At 37.5% G+C, this 22287-nt stretch overlaps 1 protein-coding gene across 1 annotated transcript in view; it reads right to left on the reverse strand.

The window, feature by feature from the left end:
* Positions 1 to 4567: 4567 nt before the first annotated feature.
* Positions 4568 to 22287, reverse strand: part of LOC109045661 (neural cell adhesion molecule 1-like) — a 32971-nt gene continuing 15251 nt past the window's right edge. The window contains exons 4-10 of the mRNA XM_042711462.1: positions 21141 to 21259; positions 15559 to 15657; positions 15112 to 15292; positions 7608 to 7646; positions 7032 to 7230; positions 5777 to 5893; positions 4568 to 5471 (exon numbers count right to left, since the gene is read on the reverse strand). Coding sequence (XP_042567396.1) covers positions 4970 to 5471; positions 5777 to 5893; positions 7032 to 7230; positions 7608 to 7646; positions 15112 to 15292; positions 15559 to 15657; positions 21141 to 21259 — 1256 coding nt within the window. The 3' untranslated portion in view covers positions 4568 to 4969. The remainder of the gene's footprint in view (positions 5472 to 5776; positions 5894 to 7031; positions 7231 to 7607; positions 7647 to 15111; positions 15293 to 15558; positions 15658 to 21140; positions 21260 to 22287) is intronic.

Consider the following 22287-nt stretch of genomic DNA (forward strand, 5'->3'; position numbering starts at 1 on the left):
TAAAAGGTTGCTTTTGTACATTATTTAAACACAAGTAAAACGTCAAAAATATTCCCCCAAAAACACAATTTAAACACAAGTAAAACGTCAAAAATATTCCCCCAAAAATTCATATGTGGCAGACAATAATAATGGCAATACTGCATGTAATAAAACAGGACATAATTGAAACGGCACTGTGGGCTGAATGTGTGAAGGCAAAATCTACTGTATTTCTCATACTGAAGTTCCTCGAAAGACATTGAGTGTATTTGAGAGACACTGATCTTACAGAGGTCAAGGAGACTGCGCTAGAGGTAAAGAATCTCTCCTTCTTGCATTGATGAAAAAAAAAAGAACTGTTTCAATGGTAAAAACAATAAAAAATAAAAGGCATGTGCGCGAGCTCTTTAGGCGCTCTATACATCTACAGACGTGTTTTGTTCTGTGAACTCAAAGACACTGAAGAAAGAAAGCCTTGTGTTTGAGATGTGATGGTGGTGGTCTGCGACTGTCGTGCACTCGCCGATTCCGGATCATGCTTTGCTCTCGTTGCCGTTCGTCTGGGGGGCTTCATTAGGGACCGTCTTCACCTCCGCCGGGTTTTTCTTTACCTCCATCTCCGGCGCTTTACTTTTGTCATCTACAACAATTTTACCACTGGGGGAAAGAAAAAAAAGAGAAGTTTATCAGCAGTGTCTTTCAGTCCTCTGTTTGGCTGTTTCCCCTCTTTATACTATTTCCAAGGATGAGCTCGCCCAAAAATGACTGTTCTGTTATGATTTATTCACCCTCATGTTCTTTCAAACCTATATGAGTTTCTTTCTTTCTTCAGTGGAACACAAAAGATGGATTTTGATGAAACTGAAGAATATGCTAGCCATTATTTTTTAAAATAATGAAAGTGAATGAAGACTGGTGCTCAATGCTCAACAAATGACAAAGAAACACCATATACTGTAATAATCATAAAAACCATGTGACAAAAACCTTAACTATGAGGGTACTATTAAAAACAGACACTATAGAAGACAAAGAAATTGTTAAAACAAAAATATATTTGCGAGGGTATGATTCAAATCAGATCTTGTTGTAGACAAAGAATTTATTTGATCAAAAATATAGTAAAAAAAGTTTGTGAAAAATTTTTACAATTTAAAATACTGTACAATTTTAATATATTTCAAAATGTAATTTATTCCTTTGTTGGAAAAGCTGAATATTTAGCAGCCATTACTCCAATCTTTTAGTGTCCATGCTGTAAGTATTTAAGACATACTGCTGTTGCACAAATAGTAGGTCTATACAAGTGGAGCTTTGAAATAAAAATGGAGGTGCGAACACATTAGACTGTACACTGTGAAATGGTTACTAAAAATTAATTTCTTTAAATAATATAAAAAAAATATTGCTATCATCAGGTTTGAAATGACATGAGGAAGAAAATAAGATAGCACACATCCTAACAGTAACCAATGAAATGACATGAGGAAGAAAATAAGATAGCACATTTTCATTTTCGGGTGAACTGTCCCTTTAAGTTTTTTGTGAACAGACTTCAGTCTAGCCAATCAATTTCCCAGCTAACAGGATCAGTTTGGTTATCTTACGCTAACATCAAAGATTATTCATGAGCATGAGCATGTATGAAGACAGAGGAACAGTGCATGCAGGTATGATTCATATGAATCATAATACTCAAGTTAAAGCTTGCTGTGAGCAGTAAATCCATGGCATTGGTGCAGACAGCTGCATAGACTCAGCTGCAGACACAATCCTCATAAAGCTGCATAAATGTTAACCTCTCCCTCTGCGCTCATTGGCTGTGTCATAGTTTGTTGATACACAGAGCACTTGTCTCTTGGGGTCAGGCTGGAGCAAAAAGCATAATAATAAATAATAAATCATAAATAAATGAAAATCATCCACCGCAAACTGCCTATTACTGAATATTTTACAGGCACACAGACATTTGTTCTCAAGGGAGCTGACAGAGCACATACTGGGCCTTGAAAAAAGGAAGTTTACTTAAATTATTTCGCAGTAGGCTGATTCTTTCGGAGCACTGATAATTCCTGTAATGGAATTGACTGTACTGGTGTGCCAAATCATTCATAAATGCATAATGAACCACGAAAATTAAAAATGAGCTTCGCTGGCAGGGAATCGAGATGGACGGTCCCTATCGCATTTCTAACACGTTCCCCTCCAACCTGCCCGGCTGCCAGGCTGATATCATCTGTGAATGACTGTTCATTATATTCGTCAAACATGCCTGGACAGCAGTTGACTTCTACGGCATGACGCCGGACCACCGGCGGCAGTGTCGAGCGCTCTTGCATACAGCAGATCCACAGAGAGGCTTTGCAGGGAAGAGAATGGGGGTAGTGGAGTGAGGGCGTCTCGTGTTACAATCTTCACGATCTCAGTGGTACGACACAAGAGCAAGCTGATTTGTCGGTGTCCGAGGTCTGAGCTGTTTGTCCCCCGGCTGAATGTCATTACGCTCATCACAATAAAGCTATCTGATCACATTCTAGGCTCTTATGAAGAGCAGCCAAGTGTGCAGAGTACCGCCGAATGACTGCGACAGACACAAAGCATCATTATTCCTTCTGAGCGAGCTGAGGCTCCAGCGGCACCACAAGAAAACCTTCCGTCATTTGTCAGTTTGCATCCTTGGCGAGTTGTCTTTAAAAGTGCAAACTCTCATTCTTGAAGGGAAAAAACTCATCTCTGAGACTAAAGACGGCAGATTGAGTTCCACTGATATTCTGCTGGTTCTGTGAAGACCAGGGAAGTTACTCAGGTAGTCGGAAATCTACTGACGGAGCCAATAAGCCCAGGTGGCAACCAATGAGGGCAACTTCCCTGGAGTGCTCCTGCTCAAATTAGACAACTGAGCCGAACAAAAGCGATGAACAAGCTAATTCCCCTCACAAACTCCTACATAGAAAGCACAAACTACACAGCACAAATGGAAGTGGGGAAAACAAAGTCTCTGGTAAATATTTAACCAACGCCATGCTCCCACTAATTCCCTGCTGGAAGTTTTGGCTGACTGTTCAACAGCCGATTTTCTCTGTACTTCGCAACAGAACCAAAAAACCCCCCACAACTAGGAGAATCCTGAAAAAAAACCAACTCCTGTTAAAATAAGCAACCCCAAAAAACCAACAAGAACTAAACCTTCAAATGCTAAAAAAAGTTAAATCCCACAAAATCTCAAAAACGCTCCAGCCCCTTGAATGAATGAAACCACTGCTATTCAGAGGCGCTGATCCGATGCTCTCAGCATGACTCCAGTGAACATGGAGCAGGGTTGTTTCATTTATGGATATTTTGTACATTCTAGCTGAAATTTTCGCTAGTTTAATTCAATTTCACAACAACATAGCTTAGTTCTTGTGAACAATAAAATGTGCCATAAAACAATTGTAACTACTATCATTCTGGCATCTCTGACACATTTATGATTCAGAGCCATGGACCAAATCCACTCAAATCTTTTGTCAGATGCAGAACAAGTCCTGGCTGGTTTTGCTAAAGTTTGCAAAGTTCATGGCAGAGAATTACTGGAATATATTCAAGAGACTTGTTTGAGACCAACTAAAAAAACCCAAAAATAACTCTCATTTAATTCACAATGTCTCAAAAATACATCACATACACATTATTTTAATTATCAACTACTTAAAGATTATTGCATATTAACACAACTAATAAAAACACTACTAATCAAAATATTTTTTTTTATACTATTGAAAAAATATTTTTAAAAAAAAAGGCTGAATATATTTAATCATGAAAAACCAAGGCTGAATTTATTTGATCAAGAAATACAGTAAAACATTAATACAATTAAAAAAATACAATTTAAAGTAACAGTTTTCTATTTGAATATATTTTAAATATTCCGGTGATGGCAAAGCTGAGTTTCAGTGTCACATGATGCTTCAGAAATCATTCTAATATGCTGATTTGCTGCTTAAGAAACATTTCTTATTATCAGTGTTAAAGACTGTTGTTTTTTTTCCTTCTCCCCAGAATCTTTTGAATTGCAATGTATCTGTAACATCTTATACAAAAAGTGAACTAAACTGAACTGTGATGGTTATTTACATGACAATCAGATGCATTTCTGTCTAACTGAGTGACTCTTTTGGCCAGAATGAACCAACTGTGAGATCAGACCATCTGGCATAATATAAAACCTAAAAATTTATTCTCTATAAATAAACTTCATATCGTAGTTTTAGAGTATTTATCCAGCATACCTCCAACCATCATACACATTAATTAATGAAAATATTTCCATTGCTGATTTTTCTTCTTCAGTTTTTGTTACCAATATTAACCTTGATGTTTATATCTACATCATCTATACAAATAACAAACACAACATCTACTGAATCAACACATTTACAACAATGATACACTAATCACAGCCATTTCACCCACAGAGGCACAAATGACTCCGCACCTCATCTGCTGTGTTAATGTAATTACAATGATCATACATTAGCCTTCTCTAAGACGCTCTTTTTTTCAATAGCACCATTAAGGCTGCTAATTTATTTCTCACTGCCCTTTTCAGCTTTGAAAGCCATCATTTAAAATCATCAGCTGTGGAATTGTGCCATTTGCGACAACCAATCATTGTGAGGCTCTGCCAGTGATAATGGTGGATTCAATTAGCTCGCTCTGAAAAACAAAACCAAAAGAACAATTTTACACATTTATAATTCCACTGTGCTCTGAAACGCCACCATTGAACTGGTTTTTACAGAGGTGCAAATAAACCCGCACAAGCTGTCCCAGCGTACCAAGTCATCTCTCATTTGAATACCAAAGGGAATACGCCAAGATTGAAGATGCAAATTCGGATTTTACATTAAGAAGTGAGAAGAAACTGAAGAGGAAGGGGGTGACGAAGATAACAGACAGTGAGAAATCGGAGATGGTTATGGACACAAACACAACTAAACATCTAGAGGTGGCCATACTCGTCCTGGTTGGGTGCGGACAGTGCACTGGAGGAGTCGCTGGAGGGCTTGCCCAGTGCATCCTTGGCAAGGTCACTATCTGTGGTCTGGTGAGCTCCTCCCTGTACCTGAGAGTCCTTACTTTGGGGAGCATTGGCCAGCTCAGCCGGGCTCTGGCCATCGGCTTTGGCCAGATCTGCAGTGGTTGAATCAGAAGGCTGGGGGGCATCTAAGGACTTTGAGGTCTGGTTGGAGGGCGTATCGCTCAGGTCCACCAGAGGGGCCACGGCTGCAGGAGCAGCTTGTGGGGAGGTGGAAGAGGTGACGCTAGGTTTGGGGGTGCTGGATTGGGGGGTAGCTTTAGGGACCACTTTAGGGTTGGCAGCAGGGGCAGTGCTTGAGGTAAGGGTGGTGCTATCGCTAGCAGGACTGTCAGTGCCGGGGTCTGAGTTAGTGGTTACAGAGGGAAGCAAGTCCACTACAGTTGCTGTGGTGTCAGCAGCGTGCCTGTGAGGACAGCGGGAAGAGAGAGAGGAGAGAGATGGGGGGAAGGAGATCCACACAAAGAAAAAGGAGGGGGAGGGAGGGAAGGCCAAGGCAAAACATACACATACATCAGTAAGTCCAACATGCATTTCAAAATCAAACACACCATGTTAGGTACAGTAATAACAAAAAAATGAGGGGTGTGTGGCATCTACACCATTAAACTACAAAAGAGAGACTGTTAAACACAAGTAGATGTTAATAACCTGAAGAAAAGACCAGACTTTTGCATTTTGGACCACGTGTGTGTGTTTTTAGGGACTCACTCAGGGTCGGTCAGAGGGGTGGTCTCATTGGGTTCGGTGGGTCCTCCTCCCTCATGGTTTGGTGTGTGTTCCTCCTCAGTCCTTACCTCCACAATGGGCTCCTTAGATTCATCCTTACTGTAAAAGATGACACACCAGAGTTACAGAGATAAACAAACGTCACAAGGGGTGTTGATTTATGGCTTCCAAACATGTAGTAAACATTGTTGGCTAACACAGATAAGGATTTGTTCAAATTAGAAGCACTGATTAAAATGGGTTGACGATTATAAACAAATTGGTCTCGCACCATATGGTGTACTTTTCTGGTAAAAGTGTGTTTATATTAATTTATAGCTGTCATGGTAAAAAAAAAAAAAAACAAAAAAAATATAAGAATTATATATATAAAATGAAACAAAAAAATTTATTTAATTATTATATATATAAAACAACACCAAATTCAAATAAATAAAAAAATTGTAAAAGTCTGAGATATTTACTCTGACAAATGTTTTTATATTTTTGTAAAACAGTTGTTGGAAAAAAAATTGGGGACCATAAAATAAAGTGTAAAAAAAAAAATTATTTATTAAAAAAATTAAAACTATTGGCATTAAAGGAAAAAATTTATTTCATAATTTTTTGGACAGACATATGATAATAACCTTTTTAGCACAGTTTATATCTATTTTTGTGAAAAAACAAATTTGCTGTCAAATCAAATAAAAAATATTTCTATATTACAAAATAAAAAAACATAAATAAAACAATAATACACTACTGTCAAATCAAATAAAAAATATTTCTATATTTTTGCATGACAAAATATAAATACATTTATAATACACTGTTTTCTGACATTCATGACAATATGGTGCTATAAATAACTATTTATCATAATCAAAAACTGTATTGTTGTGCCCTTCAGTGCAAAAAATTACATAAAAATTTGGATTTAATAACTTGCTAGTTAAAAAAGAAAAGGTTTTCTCTGCATACAATTTTCAAAGGCTACTAAAACAGATGCAAATGGGCCGCCTTTTCATTCCAAACCAGCATGCACCTCTCCTCCTCTCCTCTTATCTCAACACTGCCACCATGAGCCAATATTCACATCATTCTCATTCATAGAGTCAGATATGTCACAATCAGCCCTGCCTCAAGCCCTCCTGTAGAGCTGATGGGAGCGATAATGATGGGAGATCCATGATGGATAGCGTTATCGGACAAGGGAACACACACAGATGAGATGGAAAGGAAAAGACAGGCTCACGTGAAAGCGGCTTTTCCCTCCTCGATATCCTTCCCTTTGGCAGAGGGCCCAGACTTGCCGCAGAAGTTGACGGCGATGCACATGAGAAGGCCACACTTGTTGAGGAAGTAGCATGTGACGTCAACACCGAAGAGGAGCAGGATGAAGACCACGATGAGGATGCCCACTATAGCCCCGGTGCCCAACCCTGAGCTGGTTTCTTTGGGAAGGAGGAAGAGGAGAAAGTCAAAACAAAATGACCTCACTGCAGAACACACCTTAAAGTGTGAGGCTTTTCCACAGTGCCATAGTGATCTACAGTATGCAGTCTAAAAAAAATTACAGTCTATTTTGCATGTTGTACTAATTTGGAGTGAGCTGAAAGGACTGGCTTGTTGAAGGCAGTTAGGACTAAAGCCAACACACTCATAGAAACACATACGGGTGAATTCACTAAACAACTGCACTTTTACATACTGCATCTTATTCACTAACCACCAGCAATCCAGGAACTAAATGCACTGAATTGTCCTGCTTTGTATTTAAATTAAAGGGACAGTTCACCCAAAAATGAATATTCTGTCATCATTTACTCACCTTCATGTTGTTTCAAACCTGTATGCATCTTACTTTCTTCTGTGGAACATAAAAGAGGAATGTTTCAATTGTTTTTCTCTATACAATAAAAGTAAACAAGGTGCAAAACAACACTGGATCCCATTTACATTCATTATATGGACAAAAGAGACGTTTCTTTTATTTGTCTTTGAATTAAGTAAGTCATACTGGTTTCAAATGACATGAGGGTGACTAAATGATGACAGAGTGTTCATTTTTTGGATGAACTGTCCCTTTAAGTCATTATACTGCATTTGGTGAAATGTTACTCTCTTTGTAAATTAGGAATTGAACCTCACAAAACGTAACGTCGAGCCTTCAAAGAGCGGTTAACAGAATTTTATTTGTTTGTGTACATTTTCTATTAATCATGGCAACAGCAATTCATCAAATGATAATCTAGCAATGAAGAAAAGCATTATAACCGGGCGTATGTCCAAATGCGTGGTGTAGATGAGTCCTTTTTACACATTTTAAAGAGGTGCATGGATCACAGTGTTAAAACCATGCTGTACAGTTCCAGTAAAGTATGCCAGATTATGGTTGTCTGATATATCCTTCACAACATAGCAAGATCAGGAGTTACGCAGATGAATTAATTATTTGCATCATCAGAATTACTAAAACAACAATCATGTGCAAATAAACAGTGCCATCAGTTGATTCTTAGTGAATTCACCCCCATAATGTTTAGGTTCACCACATAGATTGCCAAAATGGGATCCCTTTCATGTGTTATCTACACACAGTTAACAAAATAGCATTACATGCAGGGCATTCATCACTCACATGGAAATGAACCCAGCATGCTTATTCAGAGACATAATTAACCCTCTTTGTACAGAACTTCAGCAGTCTTACTCAGAACGTTAACTACAAGGCTTGTTCTGTTCGTATTCATGCACATATTTTAACAGAGAAATTGCACTAGCATGGAACGGTGAAGATAATCTCAATATTCAGCTCTTAGTGCATTCACTTATGGGGTAACTCCTGCATAGACACACACACACAAAACACACAAACGGAAGCCACACTGATGAAAATAAAAGAAAACACCATGTTAAAGGAACAAGGATTAAGCGAGATGGAGAAACACAAGCAGAACTGTGTTTTCAGCTCTTGAAAACACAGACTACTTACCAGGAATGACAAGCTATACCATGAAAATGCTAAATAACTACAGGATCTACTGAGACGGATGGGTATGGTCTGGATCAGTGAACATAATGCACAATTAAAATGTGGTTAAATAAACATTAGCTATGGCAATCCAAATTAACCAAATTCAAATAAATCAATTCATATTAACTCAATTCATATCAATCTATACTGAAATATTAGATTCAAATGTGGGAAGATGATTATAAAAGTTAAACCAAGTGTGCATCTAAAATAAAAAACAAACAACTTATGAAAAAAAATGATTTAAACCAATAAAATAAAAAAACAAAATAAAAATAAAAATTAAAATAAAACAAAAAATCTTATTGAGACAGGTAAAAAGATAATACCTACTATCATATAGCAGTAGGTCTGTAATACTGTAGGTCGTTTTATCCTTAAAACATCTTCATTGCAAGCAAAATCACTTTCTTCTCTATATATAAATATATACTGAGACATCACATTCTGGGTTCATCTGGGTGCACACAGCTTTGATGATATAACATGTTGACTATGCTAACATAGTTTACTGTTAGCCTAACACTCCATAGGAAGTTCATTCAAGTATTCTTGTGAGTACACAGCCATAGATTATACCGTGAATTAAGATGAACAAGCTGACTGAATTTGCAATGGCTTATATCGAGTTCTAGGCAACTTCACATGAAGTGTCTCTAATGAAACGTCCTTCTAAATCATTGATGGAGCCACATAAAGACCTAAAACAAATATATGTGTATTAAGGAGATTATGAATTATGGATGTACAGATGTAGACCTGGAGGAAAAATGCATTAGTCAAAACTCATCTCAACCTGCAGCTCCACATGAGTCTTACTGCTCTCAGAAAACTGTGCTCAAGACTTGCAATAAACCTACAATAAACCAAAACATATTATGAATTTAAACCAAGAAACCTGTATGATAGGTAATCTGGTGCTGGGGACTTTGTGATGAAATCTAGCCACTGTAGCAGTTAACACACTCCATGGATGTGTATAAGAGGCTGGGGTAACAGGAGACAGAGCTGACAGATTTAATCTACCGGCCAGCCAGGAGAGGGCCGAGAGCGCTTCTCCTAGCTCGGGGTGTGGAGTGGGTCGCACTTGTTTTCCTGAGCTTCAGCCTGCATTTTAACAAGTGTGATAAATCACGGCACACATCTGAGCCCAAAGGCTGTCTCACTGAGCTCCTTCACTGGCCAAAAACACCCAGCTCTGCTGACTCAGCAGCCTTCAAAAAAATTAAACAAAACACACAAGACTCCACCAATTACAAAACACATCATCACCTGAATAATGAAAATTATTGTGAAAAAAACCCACAATGTGGTGCATGTTATATGTTCTGAGTGTTAGGTTTAGACAAGACAGACTTAAATGACATCAACAAATTCACCTGTAAGCACCCACAAAATTGAAATACCTGCACAAAGTCATCCATTCCCATACACATTAAAATCAAACCACACGGAATTACAAGCAAATTACTTAAGTTGTAAATGTCATGTGACTTGTAACAGCTTGTACATTTAGAGTGATGTCCAAACTCAGAAGACTAATTTACTATGGGTTCCCTAGGGAATGTTTTTTTTTTAATTTTATTATTATTATTTTTTTTAATGAGTAAAACAAGGTCTGTGGTAAATGTAAATAGACAACACTTATTTATTTATTTTTAAATCATGTTGTACAACAAATCATCCAAGTATTGTCAAGTTACCATAGGAAAAACTCTTGGTGAATTAGTCTTTCTAGTTTTATTGTTATAGCTGCAGCACTCTATAAAATAGACATACTAGCAAATTAATTTGTGGTTAATTTTGCATAGCCATCAATGTAAAAGCAGGTTTTGTGTCCTCAGAATGTAGTTATGGCAGGGGCTAGCAGCTAGCTAATGCTAACTAGTCAAACTTTATCCCCTGTGTTGAATATTACATATAAATGTATTAAATAAAGCTACTGCAGGATCGAAATTGAACTGCAGGTGTTATAACAATTTGTAAAAATCTACAACAGATCACCAGAATAGTTTTTAAATGCTTCAGAGGCATCTGCTGAATGTGACTTTTCACTAACAGTCCATTTTAACCTTCACGGCACGGTCATTACAAATGTTCAGTCAGTTCTGAAGACTCTCAGGTTACGGAGACACCTCCAGACTTGGCACTTGTCTCCGTCTCCAGTCACTCTCAGTGATAAGTATGAACAAGTGGCACTTCTGCCGGTGCCAACTTTGGATTCTCAAATCATTTTGCCTATCCAGAGTGGCATTAAACATCCCAGACGGGCCAAACGGGGTGCAGCATTTCTGATGAAATGTCACCTAGCACCAACACACAATGATTAAAGAAAGAGACGCACCTGCATATGAATGATGAGCATGACAAACTGATTGGCACATGCGTTTCCAGGAGTCAAACCTCCAGGGCGCATCACTTTATTACCATGAGAATCCATTCCAAAATGGGAAACAAATGCTACTCCATTTTATTGAACAAACGACCCCCATTCCCTCCCCCATTAATTTCCATAACCCTCCCAAATATATGAGCTTTTATACTGTAAGACACTTAATTACATTAGTTGCACTTTACTCGACACCCTCCCAGGAAATGCCTGCATAGGTCTTTGAATAATAATGACACTCGCATCTCCACTCCCGATGGCATACAGCAGCCTCGGACACGTAAACTGACCAACATCTTCTTTAATACGGACAGCTGGCTGGAGGTCAATCGACACCCATACCTGTATCCATCCATCGCTAATGTTCAAAATTGATTTATACGGTTACAACGGAGGCGGTGCCATGCACACAAAAACGCTTGTGGGTTTCGCATTAAAAATTCAGTCTGGGGGGTGTTTTTGTTAAATCCTGTCTAAGCAAGAAAAAAACAGCCTTAAGAAATTTAGCATTTTAGAGTAGAGATGGTCAATCAGAAGTACTGCAGAACACTCCTGCTCCATGGGTCCCTCCGAACTGACATTGAGCACCATGTCATCATAGGATAAACATGAAACGGCTACGCATTACGGTCCCATGCAACTCGCTGCCGCGAGATTTCGACTCAAATCCATGTTGCATTTTTTAAAAACACAAAATAAACAAAAAAAAATCCATCTAGCTTACCGTATTTTCTTAAAACCTACAATGATTACTGCATGACACCATACTGGTACATGTATACAAAAAATGTATTACAGAACATAATTAAATTACATTGTTGAAAATGACACTTTTGACGTGAATGAGTTTAACAGCAGTAGCATTAGTTTTGAATGGTCTTTTCAAGTAAGAAGCAGAGAAAAGAAAATGTAAATAAAAGTCCATTACAAGAAAGTATATATTTTCTGAATCGTCTAAAATTATGTACATTTTGTCACAAAAAACATGTTTTCCATATCAACACACAAACTTGGTGCCTATTCCTTAAAAACACCCTTCCAAATTAGTTAATATCTTTATAATAATAACAACAACAGAAGAATAAGAAGAAGAACAATAACAAAAGAATAAGAAACTTAAAATTAATGAAGGCAATGAAAATAAGGACTTTATCTCCTAAATGGGCCCTAGAATAATTATATCGAGATTAATATCAAGAGACTAGGCATCTTGATAGGGAAAGATTTTCTACAACACTCCCAAAAAGTCCATGGTTTGAAAAACATCTTTTCAAACACATCAACGTTGCCTTGCTTAAACATAAAATGATTAAGAAACTAAAAATGACAAGAAACAAAAAAGAAAACAGAATGATACAAGCACCGAACACTCTGCTTAATTACAATACATGTAACTGATATTCTTTTTTGTTTGTTTGTTTAGCCTGCGAGAGGATCAGAAAGGCATAGAAAACTGAAGGGTGTGGTTGAAGAGTGGACGGGGCTCCTCTCCTCTGGCGAGCCCCAGTTTATGAGAGCACTAGCACAGTCAGCATGGAGAACATGAGAGTGACGAGAGCATACGTCACAGAGGAGCAGCCAAGGGTTGCTGAGACCACACATCCCACACCACCACACCAAAAAAAAGACACCCGAAGACCACAGGGACAGTGCACAGAAAAAAAGAAAAAAAATAAAAAAATGGGGAAAAAAAAAGTTTTGAGTGCACGATTGAAAATGTGATGATCCAGTGATGTCCGATTTTACACATGGAGACAGAAAAAGGGAAAGAGGGAGGGAAGGAAGGAAAAAACAGGGAAAGAAATTGGGAGAGAGGGAGAGAGAAAAAAGAGAGAGACAGAGAATAGGTCAAATACACAAAATTAAGTTTAAAAGGTTAATCAAGATTAGAAAAGAATATCAAAGGAAAGTTCAAACAAGTTAATAAAAACCAAAGTAAGAAGGCGGTAGCATGTTAAAAGCACAGCAATGACAGCAAGTCGAGAATGAAAGGACAACGACAGTCAAATGATGGGAAACATGGAATGATAAGGGACACCAAGACACATACAATCAAGAAACACGGATCAGGCAACTTTCCTGGTATTTGACATTAGGCAGTTTTGAAAAATCTTACATATCCCCCCTCTCTTTAAAGGTGAAGTGTGCAATGTCCTCTCTACTACTAAAAGTGTAATTGAACTGCAATTGCTCTGTCAAATAGATAGTCCCATCCCAAAGCCGACGGTCATTAATAGACAGTGTTTACACTTTTTGGAGAATTTCATCTTCATAAGTGGCTTATTTATAATAATCTCTACTGCGCAGAGATAGTGAAGGTATTTTAAAATGAAAAATTATTAAATAAAAAATACACACTTCAGCTTTAAACAAGTGCTTCCAGAAAATTGCATTTAAATTAATTATAATTAATTCAGATCGAGAAAAACATTCTACAGGAAATTAGGAAACAAACAGGCTTTCATCTTTCTATGTCGCAAACACCAGGGAAAATGTTGCCCAGTCAGAAGACAAGGCGAAACAAACAGGTTATGATGCAATATATTGTAATAATGAGCTGGGTGACTGAATGAGTTTTCCGATGTTACTTAAACTGCACAAACGTTAACGGGCATTGTATTAGAACAGCTTTTATTCCATGTCAACCTTAACCATTTATATTTTGACCACAGTAAATATATCTCCATCATTTGTCGGGCGGCCAGGGCTAAGCTCGACCCGTTACTCGTACCACGCACAGAAATCCACTGGCTCCCTATTTTAATTCCTGCCAAACTCTCAATGTGTTGACCATCTGCAAGCTGAAGGAATATGTCTTGTGATAATAATAGTGTCCAGACAGTTTTAAGCCTCTATAACAGCACAAATATAAGACTACAAACAATCATGACAGCACCAACCCCAAATCTCTGTCTGAGCAGCTGTTTTTGGACCATCGTTTCTAACAGCAGCTGCTCCAGCTGATGCAATGCAGATGTTGGGCTAAAAATAAAGCCGCTTTTTTGAACTACCACATGCTACACATTGAGGTTAAAAACTCTGCAATGTGTAAGTGTGGCGAGATGAGAAAAGAGACAAAGGAAGGCTTTTCTATCCATCCGAACCTGTCTTGCACAAGTGCTCCGAGATCCAAAGCTCCCACTGCTATATGGCTGCTTCCCACTAAGCGGATGAGAAAAAGCAGGTCTCTTGGCCATGCACTGGCAGATGCCTGTTAGGTCCTCAGTAAAGCATTAAACCATTAATCCTGTTGAGGCATCATCATGCAAAACCAGAGGATGCATCCCCACTGAGAACAGGCAGATAGTCAACCCAATTCAATCGGTCTGCCACAATGAGCCTGAACTGAGCCTCAGTTCAGCCTCCAGAAAGAGACAGAGGGATGATCTAAGGCCCAGTTTTTATCAGCAGGGAAGCAGCTCGCAAGAAAACAAAAGCACAGCACTGCCAATGGAGCACAGACCAAACAAGCCCTTGTTGGAATGGTTTAAATGGCCTAACGTAGCCATCTGCCTCCCTATTGCCAAATAGAAAAAATAGGAAATTTCATCTCTGCTGATATCATCTGCAATCGCTCCGAGACGAGCAATAAAGCTGGCTGCAAGAGTCAGGGGAAGGTTGCCGGAGGGGTCAAAGCTCTGGAGAGGAGCTGAAGGTCTCCAGGCTTCACCCGTGGTCACCTCTCACAGACATTTATCACTCTGCACTCTTATTACTCTTAGATTGTGTCAAATCACTCTCTAAAAGGGAGGCCAGGCCACAACCTGAATTGACACAAGGGTGGCCAGTGTAATCCACAACAAGACCTGCTAGTAGGATGGGGTTAACAGGGGTTGGGTTGAGGCGGTCGGGCTGTTGGCTGCTCTGGCTGGCAGTGGCTGTGCTTCAGGGTTAGGGGGTGGGCCGTACCTGGGATGGCGGTGGGTTCTGGCAAAGTCCTGAAGGAGAGTTTGCCTGGATCAGATCGTCCTCGCTGGTTTTCGGCAATGACGTAGACCTCGTACTCCGTGTTCCATTCCAGACCTCGCAGAACAACGTACTCGCTGCCGTTGGGCAGGCGGACCAATGACACAATGCTCATTTTCATCTTCTACTAACACATTATGAAACAATTTAATCAAATATCTTAAAAAAATGTTAATGACAGGATTTGTTTGTATTGTATGTAGTCTAATTTCTTCAAAAATACATAAAACTCAAAAAGCAAATCAAACATATATAAAATTTTATACTTAACCGACAACTCAACTACACCACCAAACCAAAGTCACTTCACATACGCAAAGATAAGTAATACACAAGACAGAATAAGATAAGAGTAAACCCATCATCTACCTCATGTCCAATCATACTCACAGCTCTGTAGCGCACTAGATAGTGTTTGATGGGAGAGCCCCCATCGTCCTGCTTGATCCAGTGGACCTTCATCTCGTTGCCTGTGGACAAACCCCCAGCCTATAATTAATAAGTACCACTTACCACAAAAAATAAAAGAAAAAAAAAAAAAAAAAACCCCACTGTTAGAAGATTTCCACAGGTGAATGTCCCCTCATCCTTTAACAGCTGATTTGTAATCCACAAGGTATTCTTTATCTCTGAATATGAGCTGCAGAAATAGGTTAGCTAATCAAACTCCTGGCTTATTTTAGCTTATAATTAATTTACAGTGTTGACCCAGCTGGGAGAATTTAAAAGGAAGTCATATAGCAGTGCATGGTCTAAACTATGCACAAAAATGGTAAAATTAACGATCAAAGGAAGAGATGTAACACTTTATAGTTGAGTCACTTTGCAAAGTCTCAATTCCTCTCTTCTCGTTTTTTGGCTAAACTGTCGAGACATCTCATCGCAGAGGCTTTCTGGCAGCATAATGATGACTTCTGCCTCCCATCCTTCCAAATGTGGAACATTAATGAAAGCACTTGGCTCTTGTAAAAATGGAGCTGAGTCGCTTGGGCATGTGGAGGGCTGTAATGAGAGCTGGACCTGTGTTGGTGGCAGTGATGGAGGAAGAGAGCGGGGCTGTAATGCAGTCTCTGGGGGAGCTCGTTATCTCGACTTGCCCACTACTTAATGACAGAACTCCCTTAATTATCCTCCATGCTTTGATTGAAGATTCTCAGACATTACATTTAAAAACACAACCAAAAACATATAAGAAGGCCTGAGGGCAGAAGCGAATGAGAAATTTGGGATGCTAGTTTCTTATTCTAGCTGTGTCACTAGAGGAGCCAGGAACAAGGAAGAAGAAAACACAGTGCTCTGCTCCCATTAATCATTATAAATAGCTGCTAGACAAGAGCCCCTATTAGGAACTGATGAGACACTATGCACATACACCACCAAATGTACAAAACATGACAAATGAGATGAATTTTAGGTCAAGGCAATTGGATATTATAATTTACCAAATAAAAATATATAACGAACAATTATGTATAAGATATTATAACATTAATCTTATAAAAATAAAATCTACCATAAAAATCATACATATTTTAAATATTTAAAAAAAATATTTTATAATATTATAATAAAATACTATATAATATAATATAATATAATATAATACCTATTTATAATATATAGGCCAAAATACGCTATTCATCATCATATAAATAGCTGCTAGATAAGCGTATAATAGGAATATAATACTATATATATAATACCAAACCTAAGAAATATAATGAACAAGTTAGAAAATACTAAAAAAAAAAACTAAAAATTTAAATCAAACTATCCACAAGACAACATAACTGAATTTACACAGTTGATCCTGTTCAAAAGTTAACATTATAGCTCCTCCAGGCAAGTACTAAATACAGATTCTACAAATGGTATGCAAAGTATGTAAACTTGAAACCGTAACCCTCTCTATATATGTTTGTTATGGTCTCATATAATTGATAAATCTCGTTGTAGTCTTCTGTAATAAAGCTTAATTTAAGTTAGAGGCATTTTTTAAACTTTCAGGCCATCAGGCAGTTAGTTTCAGCATGCATGAAAATAGAGGCCTAAGGTGTTTCCTTTGTGATGAATTGAATCTTGATTAAAGTTTGTAATCGGATGCTGCAATTTAAATGAAGACAAGTTAATTTAAGACAAGCAGTGCAGGAGTGATGGCAGTTAAACAGGTTTTCTGAGTTCCAGTCATCATTTCCAGTTAGCTGAAGGACTTCCAGATGCTAAGAAGGCAAAGAGGGACAGATTAGGGTTACAGAGAGAAGGAGGGCAAACATGCGCTACCATGCAGAAGGAGGATTAGATTCAAGGGTCATGGATTATTGTGCCACTTGATCATGACTAATAATAGCTGCTATCCTAACTTGACATATTTCAGGAATAGCAGCTGAGAGATGAAAAATGACAGAGACAGTGTCTCATCTCAAACCAAGTGTGTTGTTAAAAATGTTTGGGTAGGAAAAGAGAGAGTAGAAGCATTTTCTTGAAATACGAGGAAGCTCTTCCTCCTTTGTATTTCCACATAGGAACAGCAGACAGGGACAGTGAGCATGTACATTCGTGAGACAAAGACGTACAATTAGGACATGCATGAGAGGCTTTGAGTATGCAGACTGAGACAAGAGAAAAAGAACAGAAGTTTGTGTGAATGTGTTCATGCAATTAGCTGCTGATAGTCTTTGTGATATGAACATATTTGGCACATACTGCAACTATAACAAAATTTTTTTTTATCATATAAAGCACATTTATGATGTGCAAATGAAAGAGGAGGGGATGATATTTCTTTTTATATACTGATTTGTACAAAAACAAGTGAAAAATATGTGTCTCTTTTTAACAAATGAGTTTGTGAGACATCATAAACATCTCATTAGTCATTTAAGCAACTCTATTAAAGCGATAGTTTACCCAAAATTTACATTTGTTGAAAATGTACTTGGCCAATCAATAAGAAGATGAGTTTGTTTCTTTATCTGAATAGATTTGGAGAAATTTTTAGACCACTTGCTCACCAATGGATCCTCTGCAGTGAATGGGTGCCGTCAGAATGAAAGTTTAAACAGCTAGTAAAAACATAAAAATTATCCACAAGTAATCCACACAACTCCAGTCCTTCAATAAACATCTTGTGAATTGAAAAGCTGAGTGTTTGTAATAAATCAATAAAGATTTTTTTTTAATTCAAACCGTTGCTTCTGGCTAAAATACAAGTCCTCTGTCCATAATATTGCTTTATCTAATTTTCATGAATAAGCAAACTCATCTACAAGGTGAGTAAAATTTCAGCAAATTTTATTAATAAGCAAACTATTCTAAAAGGAGAGTTGGACTCAGAAAATGAAAATTATATCTAACTAATCATAATAAAATAGACATTGTCTCAAAAAGTTGCATCATTTATTAAAAGTAGAGTTGGAGTGGGAGGGTGGAAATGATTTCTATGTCAGTAGAGTAAAATATATATTGAAAATCAATAAGAAGTTCAACATGCAGAGCACCTAGCAGGATGTGTAGGAGACTAAGCTTTGGGATTACTGTCTAGGCAGAGTGGCTGATGGTTTTCAAAAAGCCAAATAAAGTAGGTGGTGTAAGATTTCTAAAGGATTAATGACTCAAAAATTAAATGGCTCATAAATCCTGATGGTACTAGGTGGGTGTTTCCTCTATCTTCCCCTCATTAACTTCTGTTCTCACTGTTAATGGGAATCGAACCAAAAGAAAAAAGAAAAGAAACAAAACAAAACAAAATAAAATCAACAAAAATTACCTTCTGTTCACCAGCGAAGACGACATCATCAGCACCATGCAAGAGTCATATGACAAAATCACATGATACGCACGCACATGATTGGTGGAAAGGAAAGTGGAGGGTGGGGGGGGTGTCACATGGAAAAAACAAAACATTGAAAAAAAAATTACACAAACATGGAACGTGTTAAGACCAAAAAGTACAAACAGAAACACAAACAACAAAAAGAAAACAAATTATAAACATAAATACTTCTCTTTAACATTAGATACAGTGTGTATAGATCCATAAAGCAATTCCTGAACAGTTTTTTATTTTTAAACACACATACAAATCAAAGCACTTACAAAAAAAATCGTCCCTATATAAGCTCTCATGAAGCCCATTTAAACTATGCAGGGTAAGAATAGGGTCCAAATTGCTTTATGAATCCACTTCACCACCAGCAGTATTTCCTCTGACTGCGAGTGGTACTTTCGATAAGAGGATTCAAATACAGCTCTCTTGCACTGTACATTGAATTATAAATGCTTGTGCAGACTGAATAGCATCAATAGGCCTGTAAAACCAACCGAAACAGAGCAGGCCATCTAAAGGCAGAGGAAACTCAGTGATGTTGACCGTACAGATAGAAACCTGCCTCATCTATTGGACATGAAGCTGGATGCTACAGAATGGGCAAATGAGAAGCATTAAGGCAGAGACTGCCCATGTCTGGGACAATACCATGAAATGTTGATCCGGGATTATTCATCAGGATGGAAAACAAAACGGATCCTAGACGTTTACATATGTGCTCAGGACTGTAGCTGAGAAGGGTGGAGGAGGCTAAAGACAAGAAGCATTGTTTTCCATCACAAACTAGAGGTCTGCAGTAAAATACTACAAGTAAAATACTGGATATGATGCCAAATGTACACCTTCAGACCTTTAAGTTACATGTAAAAATGCATAAACTGAAGCCTCATGGAAGCCACACTGTTTCAAAGCATCTGCTAAAACGGGTTTCCATACTGGGGTCCATACAAAATTTGAGAGTGAGAAAAAAAAAAGCCTACAATATTTATTTTATTAATAACAATGAAGAAGTTTTCTGAATGGAAATAAAAACTAAATTTTCATCTTCTTTGCAATGCACTTACATTCAAGAATAGTTCTATATGTCATATAGCTTTCTAAAGATTTTCTAAAGAACTTCTGGCTAAATACTGTAAGGTGTGTTTAAGTTTGCAATCTGAGACAGATAACTGTACTAATAAAAAAAGAACAAATAGGCACATTACACATACAAATAAGCAATAACATTCACATTCACTTTGAAGCCATCTGAAATGAGTGTCTGTAAACCACCAGGGTTCCTTATAAACTGTAGCTGTCAAGCAATTTAGAAAGTCTAAAATCTTCATGCTGATTATGACTCATTATCACACAAAAGAACAGATCTTTTGTTTGCTTATCTACTCATACAACCCTAAAAAGCACTATTATATTTTAATTTCTTTGACATCCGAGAAAGTTTAGTTTGGTGCAGTCTTAAACCTGCCAGTCAATGTCAACTAAGCAAACAATAGTCAAACAACTGCCTACTTCTAAGATAAAGAACCTGTCATTTCTCTGTCTGAATAAGACATCTGTTGTTAATTTGGTGATTGCACAAGTTTGTCGATTTGAATCATGAGACCTTGTGCACTTAAACACAGGTTGTTCCATACTGATGGCTGCTATATGGGAAATCTCTTCAGATAAAAGCATCTGTGCTCGCGTCTCTGTCAGATGTCACGCATTCCTAAGAATGCTAATGTTGACAATTTTGCTTAATGTTGTGAAGACAGCTCCATTAGTTTCCACATTCGTGACAGTACGCAACACGTTTCATTAATATCTCAGAGTGCACCATAGGAGAACTGCATGTGTCATGCTGTTTCTATAACTTTCTGCACATCCAAAGGCATAAAAAATCAGCACACATCACGAGTTCATAAACCATTAACCATTAGCACAAAAAAGCATGTCGGTTCATGTCATATTCCTGTATGTATACAATGCATTGACATGTTAGACAGGTGAGCTGGTCTACAAGCGGATGTTAGTGATGGTTCTCTACATAGGCTTGAGGGTCATGAGCACTATCCCAGTGTCTCACTTCCCCCGCCCTCACTAACATCTACACAGTCTCGCTTCTCTACCACATAAACGAACAAACGTTCAACAGGACAATGGTCTAGGTGAGCGAACAAACGTGTAGCAGGCGGATAAAGAGTGGCAAACGACACTGCACACAGTCGGCATACTCACTAAGGTCGGCAGTGGTTGGAGGAATGGAAGTTGGAGTCTCTGAAGACACTGGAAGATGGTGAGAACATGGTGAGATGTGCTTTCGTTGTGACGCACTGATTGCAGAGTAACTGCTGCAACAGTTTCATAATAACTAACTAGTGTACATCACACCTCATCAACATTCAACCAGTCCAGGCAGAAGTGCATGCGACCCAAATGAAAAGTGTATAGACACAGACATACTGTATACTATATTGCCAAAAATAAGCAAAGGTGAAAATGAAGGGTGTTACTGGGATTCCCTCTGGATCAGAGTTATGACAAAATGTATGTGCATGGCAAAATTTTATTTGAAATTATTTAATCTTATTAGACTTTGGTCGTAAAGTTGGATATGTGGCATGGGTAACAAAGTCTAATGAGAAGTAGTACATTAAAATTATGCCAAACATTTAATTGCACAAAACAAACATCACAATACTAAAAAGTTCACTGAATACATGTTTATTATTTAGTTTTAATTTAGTTAGATAATAGAGTATTCAAAATGTAAATATAAATAAAAAAACTGAAATAATTATAAAGTCTATAACTATAACTATATAAGAATAACTATAAAGAAATAACTACTGTATACTTTTTTTTTTAATCCCACGTAATATACACTGCCATTCAATTGTTTGTGGTCAGAAAGTTTTTTCTTTTTTATAATGTTTTATTAGTTCAGTAATTGGTAATGCTGTGCTTTTGAACTTTCTATGTTTTAAAGAATACTGAAAAACAATTACTTTTATGGATCTCAGATTCATAAAAGTATGAAACATCACAACTGTTTTCAACACTGATAATAAGACATGTTTGTTAAGCACTAAATCAGAAAATTAGAATGATATCTGAAGGATCATGTGACACTGAAAACTGGAGCAAGTGTTCATCTTTGTCATCATAGGAGTAAATTAAATATATAAAACCTATTAAAACAGAAAAGTTATTTTAAATGGTAATAATATCATATTATTTATATTAATATAAAGTGCAGTGGAAGGAAAATGCGTTCTGTGTTAACTGGTCCTTAAACTTCTTTTTTAAAAAAC

This window comes from Cyprinus carpio, chromosome A21 (genome assembly GCF_018340385.1).
Source record: "Cyprinus carpio isolate SPL01 chromosome A21, ASM1834038v1, whole genome shotgun sequence".
Taxonomy (NCBI): domain Eukaryota; kingdom Metazoa; phylum Chordata; class Actinopteri; order Cypriniformes; family Cyprinidae; genus Cyprinus; species Cyprinus carpio.